Source organism: Lynx canadensis, chromosome E2 (assembly GCF_007474595.2).
Source record: "Lynx canadensis isolate LIC74 chromosome E2, mLynCan4.pri.v2, whole genome shotgun sequence".
Lineage (NCBI taxonomy): Eukaryota > Metazoa > Chordata > Mammalia > Carnivora > Felidae > Lynx > Lynx canadensis.
The window spans coordinates 55,777,742-55,797,733 of record NC_044317.1 but is presented as its reverse complement, the minus strand read 5'-3'; the positions used below and the strand labels follow the sequence as shown (position 1 = coordinate 55,797,733).

General features: G+C 41.0%; 1 protein-coding gene across 5 annotated transcripts in view; it reads left to right on the top strand.

The window, feature by feature from the left end:
- Positions 1–19,992, top strand: part of LOC115503238 (zinc finger protein 677-like) — an 88,198-nt gene that overhangs the window by 29,982 nt on the left and 38,224 nt on the right. For 2 of the 5 annotated variants that reach the window (XM_036064217.1, XM_030299339.1), the window contains exons 4-6: positions 211–270; positions 2,419–2,468; positions 7,501–7,537. In XM_036064217.1, coding sequence (XP_035920110.1) covers positions 211–270; positions 2,419–2,468; positions 7,501–7,537 — 147 coding nt within the window. Of the gene's footprint in view, positions 1–210; positions 271–356; positions 507–2,418; positions 2,469–4,053; positions 4,206–7,500; positions 7,538–11,209; positions 11,464–19,992 lie in introns of those variants that run through there. The other 3 variants (XM_030299343.1, XM_030299347.1, XM_030299345.1) reach the window with 3 other exon arrangements.

Here is a 19,992-nt window from a genome sequence, read left to right as displayed (position 1 = left end):
TTCAGGTTCAAGGTGTAAATTGCTAGTATATAGAAATGCAGTGGATTTTTGCATGCTTCTGTGTTCTGACACTTTGTAAATTTTCGTTCTTCTAGAAATTTTTGTACGTTCCTTTGTATTTTCTATACATACCACTTCAAAGATATTCCTGTTGATGCTGTGACAAATTACCACAGCCTGAATGACTTTAACAAATTTATTCTCTTACAGTTCCGGAGGCAAAATGTGTAAAATGGATCCATAGCGCCGTGCTCCGTCTGGATATGCCAGGTCAGATTTTGTTTCCTTACCTTCCCATGTCTGGAGGCCACTTATATCCCCTGCCTCATGGTGGTCCCCTTCCTCCCTCTTTGAAGCCAGCAGGATAGCATCTTCAAACGTGTTTACCTCTGTCATCACTTCACCAACCTTTACATAAGTAACTCTACCTGTATCCTTCGTATAAGTCCCTCGGGACCATATGGCATTTACCAGGTCATCCAGGATAATCGCCCGCCTCATGATCTTCACCAGAGCACATCTGCAGACTCGACTCCCTTACGACATTTACAGTAACACTCCCGTGTGATAGGCACAAGGATGTGGCCATCCTTTGGGATGGGCGTGTTATCCAGCCTACCACAACCATGATGGCTTCTGCAAGTAGCTACACTATTTTATCTTGCTTTTCTCTCGTTACCACTTTTGTTTACTCCTCTTCTGTCACTGACTAGAACTTCTGATAACATGTCAAATATCAGTGGTGAGAGTGGACTGGACGTCCTTGCCTTGTTTCCAGTCTCTGAAGAAAAGCATCCAGTCTTTCACTATTAGGGATAAAGTTTGCTGTAAGTTTTTTGCAGGTGTTCTTTACCGAATGTAGGAAATTTCCCTCTGTTCCTAGTTTTCTGAAAGTTTAGATCATAAATAGGTGTTGAATTTTGTCAAATGCTCCTCTGTATCAATTGACAGGATCCTGTGATTTTTCCTGTCCAGCCTGTTAATATGATGGCTCATACTGCTGGAATTTGAAACTGCTCTCTGTCCCCCAAATAAACCCATTTGGTCATGGTGTACAATTCTTTCTGTGTATTGCTGACTTCCACTGTTAATAGTTTGCTAAGAATTTTTGCACCTTCATTTGGGATTTCTTTGGTAGTTATCTCCCCCTGCCCCCTTAATGTTTTTGTGTAGTTTTGGTATTACGCTAATACTGGCCTCATACGGTTAGTTGGGTAAAGTATTCATTCACTCTTCTATTTTCTGAGAGAAATTGTGTAGAATTCCTGTTAATTCTTTGTAGGTTTGATAGAATTGTCTAGTGTTGGTGTTGTGACTTTGTTGTACTAATATTTGTTAAGTAGAGTCCTAGATGTCAGATGGTGAGCCACGGTTCAACGAGAGATTGTAAGGGAAAGTGAAGTAGAGAAGTTAATTACTCACAGATCGTGGGGGAGCTATTCTGCACACCCATGGGGGTCGTGTGAGGAGATTAAGACAGGGTGCAGGCAGAGATCTTAGGGCAGGACCAAGGGTGAAGGCCTTTATTAGGGTCCCTCAGTGGAATGCCTTGGGGTTCTGGGCTAAGGCCACAATGGTCAATTCAAACCAAACAGAGTAGGGTTTCGGTAAGCTTTTGGAGGTGTGTGGGGGGGTATTATCAAAAGGGGACAAGGGGAAGACCCTGGGAGATGGGGAAGAAGGCTTATCATAGGGAAGATTGGGAAAGTCCTATCAGGAAAGCACGTTTGCTTCTGTCTCCATGGGCTCTTATCTAGGGTATGTGTTCAAGGGAAGGGCTGGTTATCATTTCGAGGTCCCTACAGTCCAGTCCACCTGGCTACACAGAATGGATGCTGAGGAACACTCAACACTCACTCTGCGTGCCTGCAGGTTTCTTTTTCGGGAGGGAATTTTCAGATTGCAGACTTACTCTGCAGTTCAAAGGATTCCTACCATTCCTTTCACATGGGTGATTTGTGGTAAGGTGTACGTTTAGAGGAATTGGGCCATTTCCCCTAAGTTTTCAAGTATATGTGTGTTTTGTATTAGTCCCTTACTATCTTTTTGATGTTTGCAGGTTCTGGAGTAATATTCCCTGTTTAATTTGTTATGAGTCATTTATATTTTCTCTTATATTTTTTGGTAGTTTTGCTAGTGAATCATGAACTTGATTTTTTTCAGTGAGCCGGCTCTTTGTTTTATTTTCTCTATTGTTTCCTGTGTTCAGTTTTACTTATTTTTGTTCTTGCCTTTATTTCCTTCTTTCTGCTTCATTTGTGTTTCTTTTTTTCCCTTCTGATTTCTTGCTGCAACTTAGATTGTTCCTGGATATTTTCCCTCTTTTCTAGTATAAGCATTGAGCATCAATGTCCCTCTTAGTACTGCTTCAGTTGAATCTCACAGATAATGACATGTTGTATTTTCATTTTCATGCAGCTGTATATTTCCCTCAAGTCTTCCTCTTCTTCCTGTGGATTATTTGGAAGGTATGTTGTTTAATTTCCAAGTGTTTGGAGATTTTCCTGTTAACTTTATGTTTTTGTAGTTGGATTCCATTGTGGGCAGTGAACACCCTCTAGGATTCTATTCTTTTGAATTTGTTGAAGGGTGCCTTAGGACCCATCAGAAGAACTGTCTTGACATATGTTCTTGAGGGGAAAAAAATGTGTAATCTCCTGTGTTTGGGTGGTGTTATAAAAATGTTGATGAGATCATGTGACTTGATGGTGTTGTAGTGTTCATCAGTGTCCTGCTGGCTTTCTGTCATTATTCTATCAATTGTTGAGAGAAGTCTCGATCTGTAATTGTCAATTTGTCTGTTTCTCCTTTCAGTTCTATCATTTGATGGTTAATATATTTTGCAGCTATTCTTTGGTGGATATACACTCAGCATTGCAAAGTCACCTTGTTTGACCTGTCAATCATGTAATTTCCCCCTCTATCCTCAGTAATTTTGTTTTCTCTGAAATTTGTTCTATCTGGTATTAATATAGACATTCTGCTTTCTATTGATTGAGGTTTACATGGTATAAGTTATACAATTCTGTAGACTTTGGGGCTCAGATAACTCTTTCATGTATGAAACTGTACTGTGCATTGTGGGATATTTAGCAGCATCGCTGGCCTGTACCCACTAGATACCAGTAGAACCACCGCAATGATGACATTAAAAATGTCCCCAGAACTTTGCAAATGCTCCCGAGGTGGGGGATGGTTATCCCCCCGTACATCAATTCCACCAATATGGAGATCAGGAAAGCAAAAGATACTACCATGCCACTTTGTTCTCAGCTGCATTTAACACAGTATTCCAAGAAAGACCTGATGTCAGAAGTGAATGACCTGATTTGCAAGTAGGATTTAAGGACGTAACTGTGCCTCATCTCTAGCGGGTAAAATTGACCATTAATAAATCCTTTGAGGTCAAGGACAAGTTAAAATTCAAAATCATGGCAAAGTCTACATGAAAGACATGGCCCCAATTAATGCCCTATGAAGTTCCCTGCTGTTGACTACAGTAGGTCTTGTGGGATTGCTTCTCTTGGACAGCATGGCTTAGTGAACGGAAAGCACAGGTGTGGCTCTGTTAGAGGGGCCCGAGAGGCTCAATGACCCTGAAATAAATACGAAGAGCATGGCATGTCTAGCTAAATATGGTGGGTATAGCTAATAGATGTAGCTGTTTGGTATCACGTAAAGTGCTATTTAAAAATACTGTGCTGTCCACGATGTACTAAGTTTGCACCAGAAGGAAACTGTGATCATGCAATAATGTTTGGTGATGTACATTGTGATGGCAAGGAGGTCACTGGGGAAAACGGCTGGTTGTGCAAGGAAGACAGGGTTTCTGACACTTTAGCAGATGTAACTACATGAAGTCAAGAACGGTAAAACACAAAGGACTGGAAAGCTATTCTCAGGGGAAAAGCAGGAACCTAAGAAAAGATCCTTCCTCATTCCTGCCCCTCCCTGTTTGCTGTGGACCAGAGACTGCTGGGTCCCTCCTTTCCTTTTCTTTTCTGAATAGGAGGGTTTATTGAGTTTTTTTTCTGTTCCACCATAATGTGTTAGGAGTGAGGACTCCACGTCAGGCTCTCAACCAAGAGGAATCTCACGAGACCGTTGCAACACCCTCCCATGTGACTGTAGTCATGTTTGGGTAGAAATTTTTTCTTTCGGGACAAACCTAAGTGTATTTTGTGTGAAATACAAAGAAGGGATAAATGATTCCTGATAGAAGTTGTACTATCATACATTGTAATATTTCCAATTAATTATCACCCTCTTGTGAGATTATATGTCTCTGCTCTTTGATATCAAGCTTGGCCACATGACTTAGGCAACCCTTCTTCTTTTTGAGGGGACTACACGTCCTTCCCAATTTATAGCCACCTTGACTAATGCGGTGTGAGTAGAATGGCATATTTTAAGTGTAAACAGAAGCTTTCAAAGCTTTGTTTGCTCCTTCTCTTCTCTCTGGCGCAAGAATAGTTATAACCACATAGACTGAAGTTCTATCCTGAATCCCAGACTCAAATGACAGAACCAAGCAAGAGGTGACTAATGATAGAAGTTATATGAGGAAGAAATAAATGCTTGTTCTGATGAACCCAAGAGAATTCAGGGATATTTGCTACCATAGAAAACCCTTCTAGAAAGCTGACTGGTACTTTGTGACCTTTTCTTTTCTCCTTACCCATCTTAACTACCCAAAGTCATTGTCTCCAGTAATTGTACCACCTTTGAAATCATGTTTTCACTTACTCCCTCCCTATATTACTACCCTCATATCTGCCATTTTATATTCTCTACTTCCATTAAAATATCCATTTATTTTTAATTTTATTGTTTCAATTTTGTAAGTTTATTTATTTCGAGAGAGAGCTCATGCACGCATGGGGTAGGGGCAGAGACAGAGAGAGGGAGAGAGAAATTTAAGGGAGCTCCATGCTCTGTTCAACCGACTCTGCCACCCAGGTGCCCCCATTTATTTTAATGCATCTAGAAATATATTGCCCTTTACAATCCAACTACCCTCAGTGGACTATGTGTTCTCAGTTACAACATTTTCAACTGGTTTATCACAATCAAATATTTATAAATAACCTCAAGAACCTTGCCTTCTTCACTGTCCTGCTTCACCTAAGTAAGCCTCAGAACTGCATGAGCTCACTTAGGAGGAGGTTCACACTCCTTGGCAAACACCCAAAGGAAACAAACAAACAAAAAGGAAGAGTCTTTGGCTTAGGTGTTCTGTGGCTAGCCCTTTTCCAAGGACGTGGTCTTCAGTTTCTCCTGCTGTGGTGGCAAATTATGAATGTTCTGCTTTCATTTTCATTCACTTCAGGCTACATTCTCATTTCTTTCTCTACGTCTTCTTTGTCCCAGGGTTAGTCACAAGGAGGTCATTGTTTTCCAAGTATTTGTGGATTTTCCAGAGGCTTTTTTTTTTTTTAATTTTTTTTTTTTCAACGTTTATTTATTTTCGGGACAGAGAGAGACAGAGCATGAACAGGGGAGGGGCAGAGAGAGAGGGAGACACAGAATCGGAAACAGGCTCCAGGCTCCGAGCCATCAGCCCAGAGCCCGACGCGGGGCTCGAACTCACGGACCGCGAGATCGTGACCTGGCTGAAGTCGGACGCTTAACCGACTGCGCCACCCAGGCGCCCCTCCAGAGGCTTTTTTATTAGTGTTTTCTATCATAATTCCATGGTGGTCATACACATATTTTGTGTGATGTGAATTCTTTTAAAATTTAGCAAGACTAGTTTGATGGGCCAGAATATGGTTTCTCTTGGTAAAGTACTGTGTGCACTTTAAAAGATTGTGTTTAATTCCCTGGTTAGGTGGAGCGTTCTTATGAATGAAAAAAATCAGTATTTCTCCTGTGTAGGGAAGAAGTCTGTTTTTTCCCCTACTGTGTGCTTCTATCCTGTCTCCCTCACTACTCACACAGAAGACTTCACTTCTGACACTTCCGGTCACAAATACGTGGAGGGTTTCCCCCACTAATAAGCAGTCTCCGACACCAGCCGGTTTCCTACCATCCACCTCAACTGTGACACCCTCTCCCTGGATGCCCCTCCACACACTCCAGCCACCCTGCAAGTCCAGGCTGACTCACATGCTTCTGCAAACTGGTCTAGATCAGAGGTGCCAACAACCCCCTCATTGTCTTTGACTAGCCTGCTAGAGCCCCTCACAGAACTCGGCGAAACACATTTACCAGTTTATTACAGGCTATGATACAGGATACGGATGCACAGTCAGATGAAGAGACACACGGGATGAGGTCTGGGAAGGTCCTCAGTGCAGAAGCTTCTGTCCCCATGGAGTTGGGGTGTGTCACCTCCTGGAGGGGCGGTGTTCGCCAGCCTGAAATCTCTCTGAATCTCCAGCCATTGGGCTTTTGAGGAGACTTCCTCATATATGCATGACCAGTCATTAACTCCATTTCCAGCCCCTGTCCTCTCTCTGGAGGATGAGGGGATAAGGCTCAAAATCACCATCCTTCCGGTGAGCAGCCCCACCCAAAGAGCCCACACAGGAGAGGCCTCATTATAACAAAAGATGCTGCTGTTACCCTCGTCACTTGGGAAATACAAGGACGTTAGGGGTTCCATGTAAGAGCCAGGGGCAGAGAACAATACATACTTTTTCTTTTATCTCACAGCTCTGTAAATGTCAATTGGGGCAGTTTCCTCGATAGTCATGTTACAGTCGCCGACGTACTGATTTTGTCTACTTGTTCTATTCTGGAGAGAAGGGACATGGAGATCTCTGACTGTCATTGTTGATTGGTCTGTCATTGCGTTCCTGTCCGTTTTCTCAGGGGTTGTGAAGTTCTGTTGCCACGTGTATGGTTTAGGATCCTCATGTCATTCTGGGGAATGTATCCCTTTATGATTATGAAATAGATTTCATTATCCCTGGTCATAGAATTTGCTCTTTAATTAACTTTGATCTGATATAGCTACTCTCTTTTAATAACATTAATAGCATTTATGTTTATCTTTTTTCCATGACTTTACATTGTGTCTTTAATTTGTGAAGTGATTCTCCTAGGGAATACATTGTTTTCTGTTTTTTAAAAATCCAGTTGACAGGAGCGCCTGGTTGGTTCACATGGTTAGGTGTAAGACTCTTGATTTCAGCTCAGGTGCTCTCACGGTTCCTGAGATCAAGCCCGTTGCTGGGCTCTGTACTGACAGTACAGAGCCTGCTTGAGATTCTTTCTCTCCTTCTCTTCTCTCTCTCGAAATAAATAAAACTAAAAAAAAAAAAAATCAGTGACAATTTTTCCTTTTCAATGGGGTTTTTAGACTGTTTCCTTTTACAGATATTACTATATAGATTTAAATTATCTTGCTATTGCTTTTAGATCTCCTTTGCTCTGTTCCCTCTTTTTCTGCCTTTGAAGTAACTCAATTTTTACAGAAGGTTTGTTTTAAATCGTTTTTATTCTTTTTCGGATTACTGGTATTACCTGTAACTATTTTTTATGTGTTTGTTTCAGGGGTTATCCTATACAGCTTACCATAGTCTACCTTCACGTGAGTTTATACTTCTTTATGTAGAGCACCTGACACTTCCTTTCCACATGGACTTCCATTTCTCTGCTTCTGCCCTGTGCTACCATTAGTATGGGTTTCTTTTACATATGCTATACACATATATACTAGAGTGTTAGTTTATTAAACAGTCCACCATATTTTAAGGAGGCTAAAAAATAGGAAAGATATTGTTTATTTATCCATAGAGTTACTACTTCTAGTGCTCTTAATTCCTTTGTGTAGATCAGGAGTCTGCCACCTACAGAACATGAGCCAAATACAGCCTAACATTTGTTTTTAAGTACAGTGTAACTGGAATGCAGCCACATTCATATTTAGGTACTTTTGACCCAGTAAGGACATAATGGAAGAGTGGTAACAGAATCAGTATGGCCTACAAGGAATAAAATATTTACTGTATGTTCCTTGCATAAAAGTTTGCCGACCTCACACATAGAGTCACATTATCATCACATCTGAGTTAGTATAAAATTTGGGATATGAAACATATGAAAAGTCAACTTTGTATAAATACTAGGCACAAGATTGGTCTCACATGGAAGCATAAGACTAGGAATAATTGGGGGTTAGTAGATCTTGTACTAATGAGGAAACATGAAATATGTGATTTTGTTACTATTCAGTTTTTAAGTACAATATCTTATATGTTAAAAATTTGTTTGTTGACGTTGACATTGAAGATATAACTGAGGCGTAAAAGACCCAGCAAATTTTACTTGATTCACATTCTTAAGTAGCAGTATACCCCTGGCTGGCTACAGGGGTAGACAAGACGAAAAGTATGTATCTTAGCAAGTCCTGGGATCAAATCCCTCAGACAGTTTTGACAAATGATCTTTCCTTTAAGTCCTTGTCCACCCTACCACTATGTTCTCTCAGTAGGGGTAAGGTTGCCATAAAGAAATAGGTCCATGCATTCTCCAAATAGGTCATGGTTTGGGATCTGTTACATATAATCTTAAACACTCTGGGCAGTTTTCTTATTAAAATTTTAAAAATTCTAACTGCAAGGATTCCCAAAATTTAAATGTCTCCAGTGGAAACTTAGTATCACATTTCTTTAAGCCACACAACAATTGTGGATATTCCCAATCCACTGTAAATATGTTCCCATTCTGGCAATTTTCTGCTTGTTTCCTCCACCCACTTGCCCTTCCTCATTGGTATTTGCATGATACGCTTTCAGTGGTTCTGCTCAAAGATGACCTCATCATGTGGGCATTGCCTGAAAACATTGTTTAAATTAGGAAACCCTGTGATCTATCATTGTATATGAACATGTTTATGGTACTTACCAGTATTGTATTTTATGCTTACAGACTTAACCTTATAGAATATAAGCTACTTGAAGGCAGGGAATTTTGTGTCCTGCTAATATCAGTGATTAGAATAGTTCCTGACTGGTAGAATGATCGAATGCCTTTTATCTGTACAAAGCAGAAAGTTACTGTAGTGCATAAAAGCTACGAGACTAATAGGTCACATGCTCAAGTAAACATGTAATTCCATTTGTGACACCAAATTCTTTACTCCTGTAACTTTGTACCCTAGTGTTCTGAACATTCCTTATAAATTCTCAAGCTGTATTTTGTTTGGTTCATCGTGTGAGTTTTAGGCAGCACGTGCCAAACAGCTCTAACCCATCTGTGAAGGATGATGCCTTTTGTTGTTTTTTTTTTTACTTTTTTTTTCAACATTTATTTTTTGGGGGACAGAGAGAGACAGAGCATGAACGGGGGAGGGGCAGAGAGAGAGGGAGACACAGAATCGGAAACAGGCTCCAGGCTCTGAGCCATCAGCCCAGAGCCTGACGCGGGGCTCGAACTCACGGACCGCGAGATCGTGACCTGGCTGAAGTCGGACGCTTAACCGACTGCGCCACCCAGGCTCCCCAGGATGATGCCTTTTGTAGAGCTTCTCAGCTACAAAATGTTAAATTCAAGATTCCCTCTCACTTGCTCCATTCTACTCTCAATACAAATATTAATCTTATTGGTCAGGTTGGACAGTTCTTATTTGTGAGGGACAGACCTCCTGGAAATCAGTGGCTGAAACAACTAGGTGGTTTACCATTCTCACTTAACAGGAAGCCCAGAGATGCAGGTTGGGATGGGACGGGTCCCTTGGGCAGTCTTCTGCCTGCTCCACCTCCCTTAGCACTCAGCACTCTCTCTCTTCTTACTGCAGGATGGCCACTGTATGACCAAGAAGAATGAATAGTGAGGGGCAAAGGCCTTTTCGTTATTAGGTTTTGTCTTATTTACACGGAAGTAATCCAAGAGGGTTCTTCCTAATTAGCTACACATTTTAAAAGTGCAATTTTGATAAAGATATTGGGGGGGGTGCGGTTTGGTCACTTAGTCAGTTGACTGTCACGACTCTTGATTTTGGCTCAGGCCATGATCCCTGGGTTGTGGGATTGAGCCCCAGGTCAGTTCTACACTGAACATGGAGCCTACTTAAGATTCTATCCCTCTCCCTCTGGCCCTGTCCCTTACTTGTGTGCACCCTTTCTAAAATTAATTAATTAAAATAAAATAAGTATATTGAGGAATATTCAAATTTCACATTACCACCACCTCAACAACAGAAGGTAAAAGAAAACAATGCTGAAGAAAACATTTCATAGACCAACTTTAAAAATACCCTTTATTAATACTAACTGACAAGGTAGTCAAGGATAACTTTGAGGTGAGACAGATTTTTCAGTGGACTTTGTTCTTTATCCTGAATGTATAATATTGCATGCAACCCATGACCAGTCTGATATGTGTTCAAAATGAGTCAAAAATTATTAATCCTTAGTGTTTTCTAACTTAGAGATTTATTTCCTATGAAATTTATTGCTTTGATTTTAAGTTAATTTTATTTATCTGAATCAACACATAATTTGCCATGTTTCAATACAGATGTTCTGATTCTAATACCTTTTTTTAAAGTTTTTAAGAGTTTGTTCGTTTATTTTTTCACACTCAGTGTGGACCCCAGCGGGGGGCTTGATCCCATGAACCATGAGATCATGACCTCAGGAAAATGAAGAGTTGGATGCTTAACTGACTGAGCCACCCAGGCACTCTCTGATTCTAGTATCTTGGTAGAAAAATGGAATGAGTGATTTTGAGATTCCATTCATTCCATTCTCCCTTAAAGTGAAAGCTCTATAAAAGGCTTGTCGTTGGGAAATATTCTATCACTTCTGAATGTGTTTTAGTAATAGACTAGAACTTAATAGAAAAAGAATTGGGACATCATCTAAAAATATCTTAGGTAGTTGATCTAAACAGTAATTCACAACCAGTTTCCACAATCATACTGTGCAGTGGGGGCTATTTGTGCGTCAGGAACAAAAGGAAGCATGAGGAAGATTGTGGTCTTTCCCAACCAAGTCAGTCAGGAGTAAACATTCAGTCTTATATTAAAGAGTCTGTCTCTATTTTTGATGCCTGACTAATGATACTTGTGAAGCATCTTTACAACCTCTTACCATTCTGCCCATCTGGGCAGGAAAAGCTAATAATGATGCCCGAGAGGCCCTTCCCTTGGCAGGAGTCATAAGTTCACAGTGTCAATGAGTACCATCACCCCCGCCCCACACAGGATGCATCATAACAAAAGTAGTCTCCATTCCCTGCTTTCTCTACCCATTTTCAGAACTTGAGAAGCCTACCCTGCTCTCCCGAGAAAGCATCATTATGTAATAAACATTCTCCTTACACTTCAGTGCATGCAGTCATCATTCTTGACATCTGACATCCTGTTCCAGTGGACTAAGCACAATGCAAGTGAGCATAAATGTTTTAGAGGGTAAATAAGAGATTTCTAGTTATCAAAATTGCCATTGTGTATGTTCATTCTTCTTTTTTAAATTAATTTATTTATTTTGGAAACAGAGAGACAGAGCATAAGCAGGGAAGGGGCAGAGAGAGAGGGAGACATGGAATCTGAAGCAGGCCCCAGGCTCTCAGCTGTCAGCACAGAGCCCGATGTGGGGCTCGAACTCACAGACCGTGAGATCTTGACCTGAGCTGAAGTCGGACGCTCAGCCAATTGAACCACCCAGGCTCCCCGTGTATGTTCATTCTTGACAGTAAACTCATGAAGCCTTATCTTTTCAAATTATTCCCTGAGCACTCCAGCAAAAATGTAGTTTGTGTTATCTTTATGCTTCTGAAATTTTCTTTTAGTTCCTAATTCTTTTCATATGCCTACTACTTTTCTGTTGTCATTTAATATAACGGTGCAACACATGGGTCTCATTGTCGCACAAAAGGCATGCCAAAATATAATCATATGGTGTATATTTATGAATGGCGAGGCAGGTTGTAGAGGGTGAGAGTTTGAAATTGCATTATTATGGTATTTTCATTATAGCCAGAAAAATAATTTGGGATATACTGTGGAGTGCATAACTCTCAAACACATTCAGGTTATGAATATGTATTTCCAAAATTGTAGGTTTGAATCTAACATGGAAGAAAATTGTAATGGATGATATTCAACCTGGAGAGTCCAAGAATATGAAATGCTCCAGTGAGCCAGGATGCACCTGGGCTAGTAAAAGGCAGATGGGGGAGCCTGGGTGGCTCAGTAGTTTAAGTGTCCAACTTCGGCTCAGATCATGATCTCATGGTTCGTGGGTTTGAGCCCTGTGTTGGGCTTTGTGCTGACAGCTAGAGCCTGGAGCCTATTTCAGATTCTGTGTCTCCCTCTCTCTCTGCCCCTTCCCCACTCACACTCCCTCTCTCCCTCTCAAAAAATAAACATTAAAAAAAAAAAAGGCACATGATTCATTTAGGGTTACACAAAAGCTTACATTTCACTTACTTAGATAAGAGAAACAGGGTATCCTAAATAAAATGATATAAATATGCAATTTCTGTGGCCAAATTTGAAAACTTCACAAGTATAATACTGTTGGGTTTATTTTTTTTTTGCTTTTGTTTTTGAGAGCACAGGTAGGTGAGAGGGGCAGAGAGAGACAGAATCTTAAACAGGCTCCACACTCTGTGGAGGACCTAACACAAAGATTGATCCCACGACCCTGAGCCAAAATTGAGTTGGAATCTCAACATACTGAGCCACCCAGGCACCCCTACTTTGGTTCTTTGTTCTGTTTTGTTGTTTTTTTAATCTGTAATTTACTGTCAAATTGGTTTCTATACAGTACCCAGTGCTCATCCCAACAGGTGCCCTCCTCCTCAATGCCCATCACGCATCCTCCCCTCCCTCCCACTCCCCATCAACCCTCAGTTTATTCTCAGTATTTAAGAGTCTCTTATAGTTTGTTTCTTCCCTCTCTGTGACTTTCTTTTTCCCCTTCCCCTCCCCCCTGGTCTTCTGGTAAGTTTCTCAGGCTCCATATATTAGTGAAAACATATGTTATCTATCTTTCTCTGCCTGACTTATTTCACTTAGCATAATACTCTCCAGTTCCATCCACGTTGCTACAAATGGCCAGATTTCATCCTTTCTCTTCGCCAAGTAGGATCCATTGTATATGTAAACCACATCTTCTTTATCCATTCATCGGTTGATGGACATTTAGGCTCTTCCCATAATTTGGCTATTGTTGAAAGTGCTGCTATAAACATTGGGGTACAAGTGCACCTATGCATCAGCACTCCTGTATCCCTTGGGTAAATTCCTAGGAGTGCTATTGCTGGGTCATAGGGTAGATCTATTTTTAATTTTTTGAGGAACTTCCACACTGTTTTCCAGAGCGGCTGCACCAGTTTGCATTTCCACCAACAGTGCAAGAGGGTTCCCATTTCTCCACATCCTCTCCAGCATCCATAGTCTCCTGATTTGTTCATTTTAGCAACTCTTACTGGTGTGAGGTCATATCTCATTGTGGTTTTGATTTGTATTTCCCTGATGAGGAGTGACGTTGAGCATCTTTTCATGTGCCTCTTGGCCATCTGGATGTCTCCTTTAGAGAAGTGTCTATTCATGTCTTCTGCCCATTTCTTCACTGGATTATTTGTTTTTCGGGTGTGGAGTTTGGTGAGTTCTTTAAAGGTTTTGGATACTAGCCCTTTGTCCAATATGTCATTTGCAAATATCTTTTCCCATTCCATTGGTTGCCTTTTAGTTTTGTGATTGTTTCCTTTGCAGTGCAGAAGCTTTTTATCTTGATGAGGTCCCAATACTTCATTTTTGCTTTTAATTCCCTTGCCTTTGGAAATGTGTCAAGTAAGAAATTGCTGCGGCTGAGGTCAGAGATGTTTTTTTCCTGCTTTCTCCTCTAGGATTTTGATGGTTTCCTATCTCACATTCAGGTCCTTTTTCCATTCTGAGTTTCTTTTTGTGTATGGTGTAAGAAAGTGGTCTAGTTTCATTCTGCATGTTGGTGTCCAGTTCTCCAAGCACCATTTGTTAAAGAGACTGTCTTTTTTCCATTGGATATTGTTTCCTGCTTTGTCAAAGATTAGTTGGCCATCCATTTGTGGGCCTAATTCTGGGGTTTCTATTCTATTCCATTGGTCTATGTGTCTGTTTTTGTGTCAATACCATGCTGTCTTGATGATTATAGCTTTGTAGTAGAGGCTAAAGTCTGGGATTGTGATGCCTCCCGCTTTGGTCTTCTTCTTCAGTATTACTTTGGCTATTTGGGGTCTTTTGTGGTTCCATTCAAATTTTAGGATAGCTTGTTCTAGCTTCAAGAAGAATCCTGGTGCAATTTTGATTGGGATTGCGTTGAATGTGTAGATTGCTTTGGGTAGTATTGACATTTTAACAATATTTATTCTTCCAATCCATGAGCACAGAATGTTTTTCCATTTCTTTATACCTTCTTCAATTTCCTTCATCAGCTTTCTATAGTTTTCAGCGTACAGATCTTTTCCATCTTTGATTAGGTTTATTCCTAGGTATTTATGATTCTTGGTGCAGTTGTGAATGAGATACATTTCTTTATTGTTAGTGTATAAAAATGTAGGTGATTTCTGTACATTAATTTTGTATCCTGAGACTTTGCTGAATTCTTGTATGACTTCTAGCAGACTTTTGGTGGAGTCTATCAGGTTTTCCATGTGTAGTATCATGTCATCTTCAAAAAGTGAAAGCTTGACTTCATCTCTGCCAATTTTGATTTCATTTGATTTCATTTCTGCCTTTTATTTCATTATGTTGTCTGATTGCTGATGCTAGAACTTCCAACAGTATGTTAAACAATAGTGGTGAGAGTGGACATCCCTATCATGTTCCTGATCTCAAGGGGAACGCTCTCAGTTTTTCCCTGTTGAAGATGATATTAGCTGTGGGCTTTTCATAAATGGCTTTTATGATGTTTAAGTATGTTCCTTCTATCCCAACTTTCTCGAGGGTTTTTATTAAGAAAGGATGCTGAATTTTGTCAAATGCTTTTTTTCTGCATTGATTGACAGGATCATGTGGTTCTTATCTTTTATTAATGTGATGTATCACATGGACTGAGGTGAGAATATTGAACCAGCCCTGCAGCATAGGAATGAATCCCACTTGGTCATGGTGAATAATTCTTTTTATATGCTGTTGAATTTGATTTGCTAGTGTCTTATTGAGAATTTTTACATCCATATTCATCAGGGATATTGGCCTGTAGTTCTCTTTTTTTGCTAGGTCTCTGTCTGGTTTGGGAATCAAAGTAATACTGGCTTCATAGAGTGAGTCTGGAAGTTTTCCTTCACTTTATATTTTTTGGAACAGCTTGAGAAGGATAGGTATTATCTCTGCTTTAAATTTCTGGGAGAATGCCCCAGGGAAGCCATCTGGTCCTGGACTCTTATTTGTTGGGAGATTTTTGATAACTGATTCAATTTCTTAACTGGTTATGGCTCTGTTCAAATTTTCTATTTCTTCCTGTTTGAGTTTTTGAAGTGTGTGGCTGCTTAGGAATCTGTCCATTTCTTCCAGGTTGTCCAGTTTGTTGGCATATAATTTTTCATAGTATTCCCTGATAATTGCTTGTATTTCTGAGGGATTGGTTGTAATACTTCCATTTTCATTCATGATTTTATCTATTTGGGTCCTCTCTCTCTTCTTTTTGAGAAGCCTGGCTAGAGGTTTATCAATTTTGTTTATTTTTTCAAAGCACCAACTCTTGGTTTCATTGATCTGCTCTACTGTTTTTTTTTAGATTCTATATTGTTTATTTCTGCTCTGATCTTTATTATTTCTCTTCTTCTGCTGGTTTTGGGGTGTCTTTGCTGTTCTGTTTCTAGTTCCTTTAGGTGTGCTGTTAGGTTTTGTATTTGGGATTTTTTCTTGTTTCTTGAGATAGGCCTGGATTGCAATGTATTTTCCCCTCAGGACTGCCTTCACTGCATCCCAAAGTGTTTGGATTGTTGTATTTTCATTTTCATTTGTTTCCATATGTTTTCAAATTTCTTCTCTAATTGCCTGGTTGACCCATTCATTCTTTAGTAGGGTGTTCTTTAATCTGCATGTTTTTGGAGGTTTTCCAGACTTTTTCCTGTGGTTGATTTAAAGTTTAATAGCATTGTGGTCTGAAAGTGTGCATGGTATGATTTCAATTCTTTTATACTTATTAAAGGCTGTTTTGTGACCCAGTATGTGATCTATCTTGGAGAATGTTCCATGTGCACTCAAGAAGAAAGTATATTCTGTTGCTTTGGGATGCAGAGTTCTAAATATATCTGTCAATTCCATCTGGTCCAATATATCATTCAGGGCACTTGTTTCTTTATTGATTCTCTGTCTAGATGATCTATCCATTACTGTAAGTGGAGTATTAAAGTCTCCTGCAGTTACCACATTCTTATCAATAAGGTTGCTTATGTTTGTGATTAATTGGTTTGTATATTTGGGGGCTCCTGAATTCGGTGCATAGACATTTATAATTGTTAGCTCATTCTGATGGATAGACCCTGTAGTTATATAATGCCCTTCTCCATCTCTTGTTACAGCCTTTAATTTAAAGTCTAGTTTGTCTGATATAAGTATGGCTACTCCAGCTTTCTTTTGACTTCCAGTAGCATGATAGATAGTTCTCCATCCCCTCCCTTTCATTCTGTAGGTGTCCTCAGGTCTAAAATGAGTCTCTTGTAGACAGCAAATAGATGGGTCTTGTTTTTTTTTATCCATTCTGATACCCTGCGTCTTTTGATTGGAGCATTTAGTCCATTTACATTCCATGTTATTATTGAAAGATACGGGCTTAGTCATTGTGATGTCTGTAGGTTTCATGCTTGTAGCGTTGTCTCTGGTACTTTGTGGTCCTTGCAACATTTCACTCACAGAATCCCCCTTAGGATCTCTTGTAGGGCTGGTTTATTGGTGATGAATTCCTTCAGTTTTTGTGTGTTTGAGAAAACCTTTATATCTCCTATTCTAAATGACAGACTTACTGAGTAAAGGATTCTTGGCTGCAAATGTTTCCTGTTCATCACATTGAAGATTTCCTGCCATTCCTTTCTGGCCTGCCAAGTTTCAGTAGATAGGTCTGCTACTACCCTTATGTGTCTGCCTTTGTATGTTAAAGCCCGTTTATCCCTAGCTGCTTTCAGAATTCTGTTTTTCCTTGTATTTTGCCAGTTTCACTATGATATGTCATGCAGAAGATCGATTCAAGTTACATCTGAAGGGAGTTCTCTGTGCCTCTTGGATTTCAATGCCTGTTTCCTTCCCCAAATCGGGGAAGTTCTCAGCTATGATTTGTTCAAGTACACCTTCAGCCCCTTTCTCTTCTTCTGGAATTCCTATGATACAGTTATTGTTCTGTTTGATTGCATCACTTAGTTCTCTAATTCTCCCCTCATAGTCCTGGATTTTTTCTCTCTCCTTTTCTCAGCTTCCTCTTTTTTCATAATTTTATCTTCTAATTCACCTATTCTCCCCCCTTCCCTTCAGTCTGCACTGTGGCCACCTCCATTTTATTTTGCACCTCATTTATAGCATTTTTTTATTCATCATGACTATTTTTTAGTCCCTTGATCTCTGTAGCAATAGATTCTCTGCTGTCCTCTATTATTTTTTTCAAGCCCAGCAGTTAATTTTATGACTATTATTCTAAATTCTTGTTCAGTTATATTTCTTAAATCATTTTTGATCAGTTCATTAGCTGGCACTACTTCCTGGAATATCTTTTTAGAATTCTCCCGTTTTGTCATTTTGGCTAGTTTTCTGTCCCTTATGCATTTTAAAAGCTTGGCACGTGCTCTGCACCTATGAGCACTGCTGTATTAAAGTAGGGTCCTACACTGCCCAGGGCCTGGCCCTTCAGGCAGTGTTTTTTCAGAGGTTGTTACTTGCTGTCTGTTGTGACTTTGGTTATTTTATTGCCCTACTCCTAGAGATATTTTGGACCCTCCACCAGTTGTGCTTTGATTTGTTCCTGGGGGTAGCCCTGTAAAGGAAAACAGATAGACAAACAGGAGACAAAAACACACAAACACACAAACAAAAAGCACAAACAAAAAACTAAAGACTAAAAACAAAAAACCCCAAAACACCGACTACAAGTAAAGAAGACGGTGGAGGCGGTGCTGATGGAAGAGCACATACAAAGAGAGAAATGACGGGGAAGGGGGAGAAAAAATAAACATTGACTAGGCAGAGAGACTAAAAGGCCTAATCACGAGAGAAAGGAAAATAAAGGAGGGGTGGCAAACGAAACGAAGATAAAGTTACTCAGAGAAACTATTTGGCCTGATTATTCCAGAGGAGAAAGGAGTGTAAAGAAGGAGGTGTAGAACATGTATCAAGACAATGGATTAAATATGTCTGTTTAGACAAACCAGTAACCAGAGTAACCAGCCTATGGGAGGGAAGAGATAAGGAGGAGAAATGGTGGGGGGGGGTGGGGGGGTGGGGAGGGGAGAATATTTCTACATATCCAGAATTGACCTAGAGTGAATACAGGCAGTGCTACAGCGCGTGTCAGGAGGAGCTGTCCACAGGGCCTGTGCCTCTCTGGTGGATATGCACTTGCCCAGTGAGAAGGGGCGTGGTTTGGTGTAGTCTGGACCCACCTCCCCTGTGGGCGGGGGAGTGATCCCTGAGGCCCCGTCTTGGTGGTGGTGGTGGCAGTGGGGAGGAATGGTGATTCCCCCCAGTCTCTTCCTCAGGGAGCCAGACCCAGTGGACTCTGAGTCATCCTCACTGTGCCCCGGGCGCAGAGGGGGTGGTCCTTCTCCGCCAACTCCCCTGACCCCGCGCTTGGCTAGGATTCAAAGTCCTGCTGTGTGCGCTCTGGCACTGGGGAAGCGCCTCTCAGTGCGCGGGGTATGTGGTTCCGTCTGGCTTTGTCTGTGACGCTGCACTTCCGGGAGGACCACCTTCTCCTACTGCGGACTGAGCCGCTGCCCTCGCTACCCCCGCTGTGGCAGACGCAGGCAGACTTTGTCTCTTCTCACACCGCTCCAGGGAGATGGCTGCCTTTTCCTACTGCAGACTGTACCCTCGGCCCAGCCACTGAGCCCCAGGGGTGGCAGACGCAGGCAGGCTTTGTACTATCGCGCAGCCCTCCAGGGAGGGAACCACTTTCTCCAACTGGGGACTGAGCCCATGACCTACCACCGCACCCAGGCCTGGCTCCCCTCCTCCTCAGGTGCACGAATAGGGAGCCGGCCCTAGTCAGTAGAAAGCCCCACAGTTAGAGATCGGATCCCAATTAGTCTCAGTCCAAGGTCTTTCTCCTGCCCAGATATGGACCTGCACTTCCTTAGCCGCTCGCTCTCTTCCCTTTGTCTCTCCGCAGAAGGGGGTCCTTCCCCTCCATGCCCACTTGGCCTTTTTTTTATCTCCCCCAGTTCACAGTCATTCACTTATCTTTTTTCCAGTTTTCCCATTTTCTTCCTAGTAAATTCAGTCTCTTTTCCTCCCAGGCTCTAGTGTTCAAAGTCCTTTGACTTCTGCACTTCTTTGAGAGATGCAGGAAGTATGGATCCCCCTACTTCTCCTCCATGTTGGCCCCTCCTCTCTCCCCTACTTTGGTTCTTTTGATTAAAAGGTCCTCTAGACTTTTCAGTTTCCAAAAATAAGACTAATTTTTTACTCATCGATGATATACAACAGCAGTTACCTTTCACAAGAGGGAAAGACCATCATTCCTCTTCTACTTTCTCTACCATATATACCATGTTTAGTAACCCATCACTCTCACATGAAAATCTCATTCTTTCAGTGTCCCGACCTACTGTTTCATGACCATCTATCTGATAGAGTAATCCTTGCCTCTAATAAAATGAACAAAGGCTCTTAATGATACCATTGAATCCAGAGAAGTGCCTATGACCACAGAAAACATGGCAATTTAGATAATAGCTTTATATCTATTCCCTGCCACTCCCCATGCTCTCAAAGTTATACTGTATCTTAAAATTAGCATCCTAGTTTTTCCAGGTTATACAGTATGATTAAGCACCACCTACCTAATCAATTAGGTTCCTTTCACCTTACCATTTCTTTCTGAGACCACTGTGGTTGACAAGTGA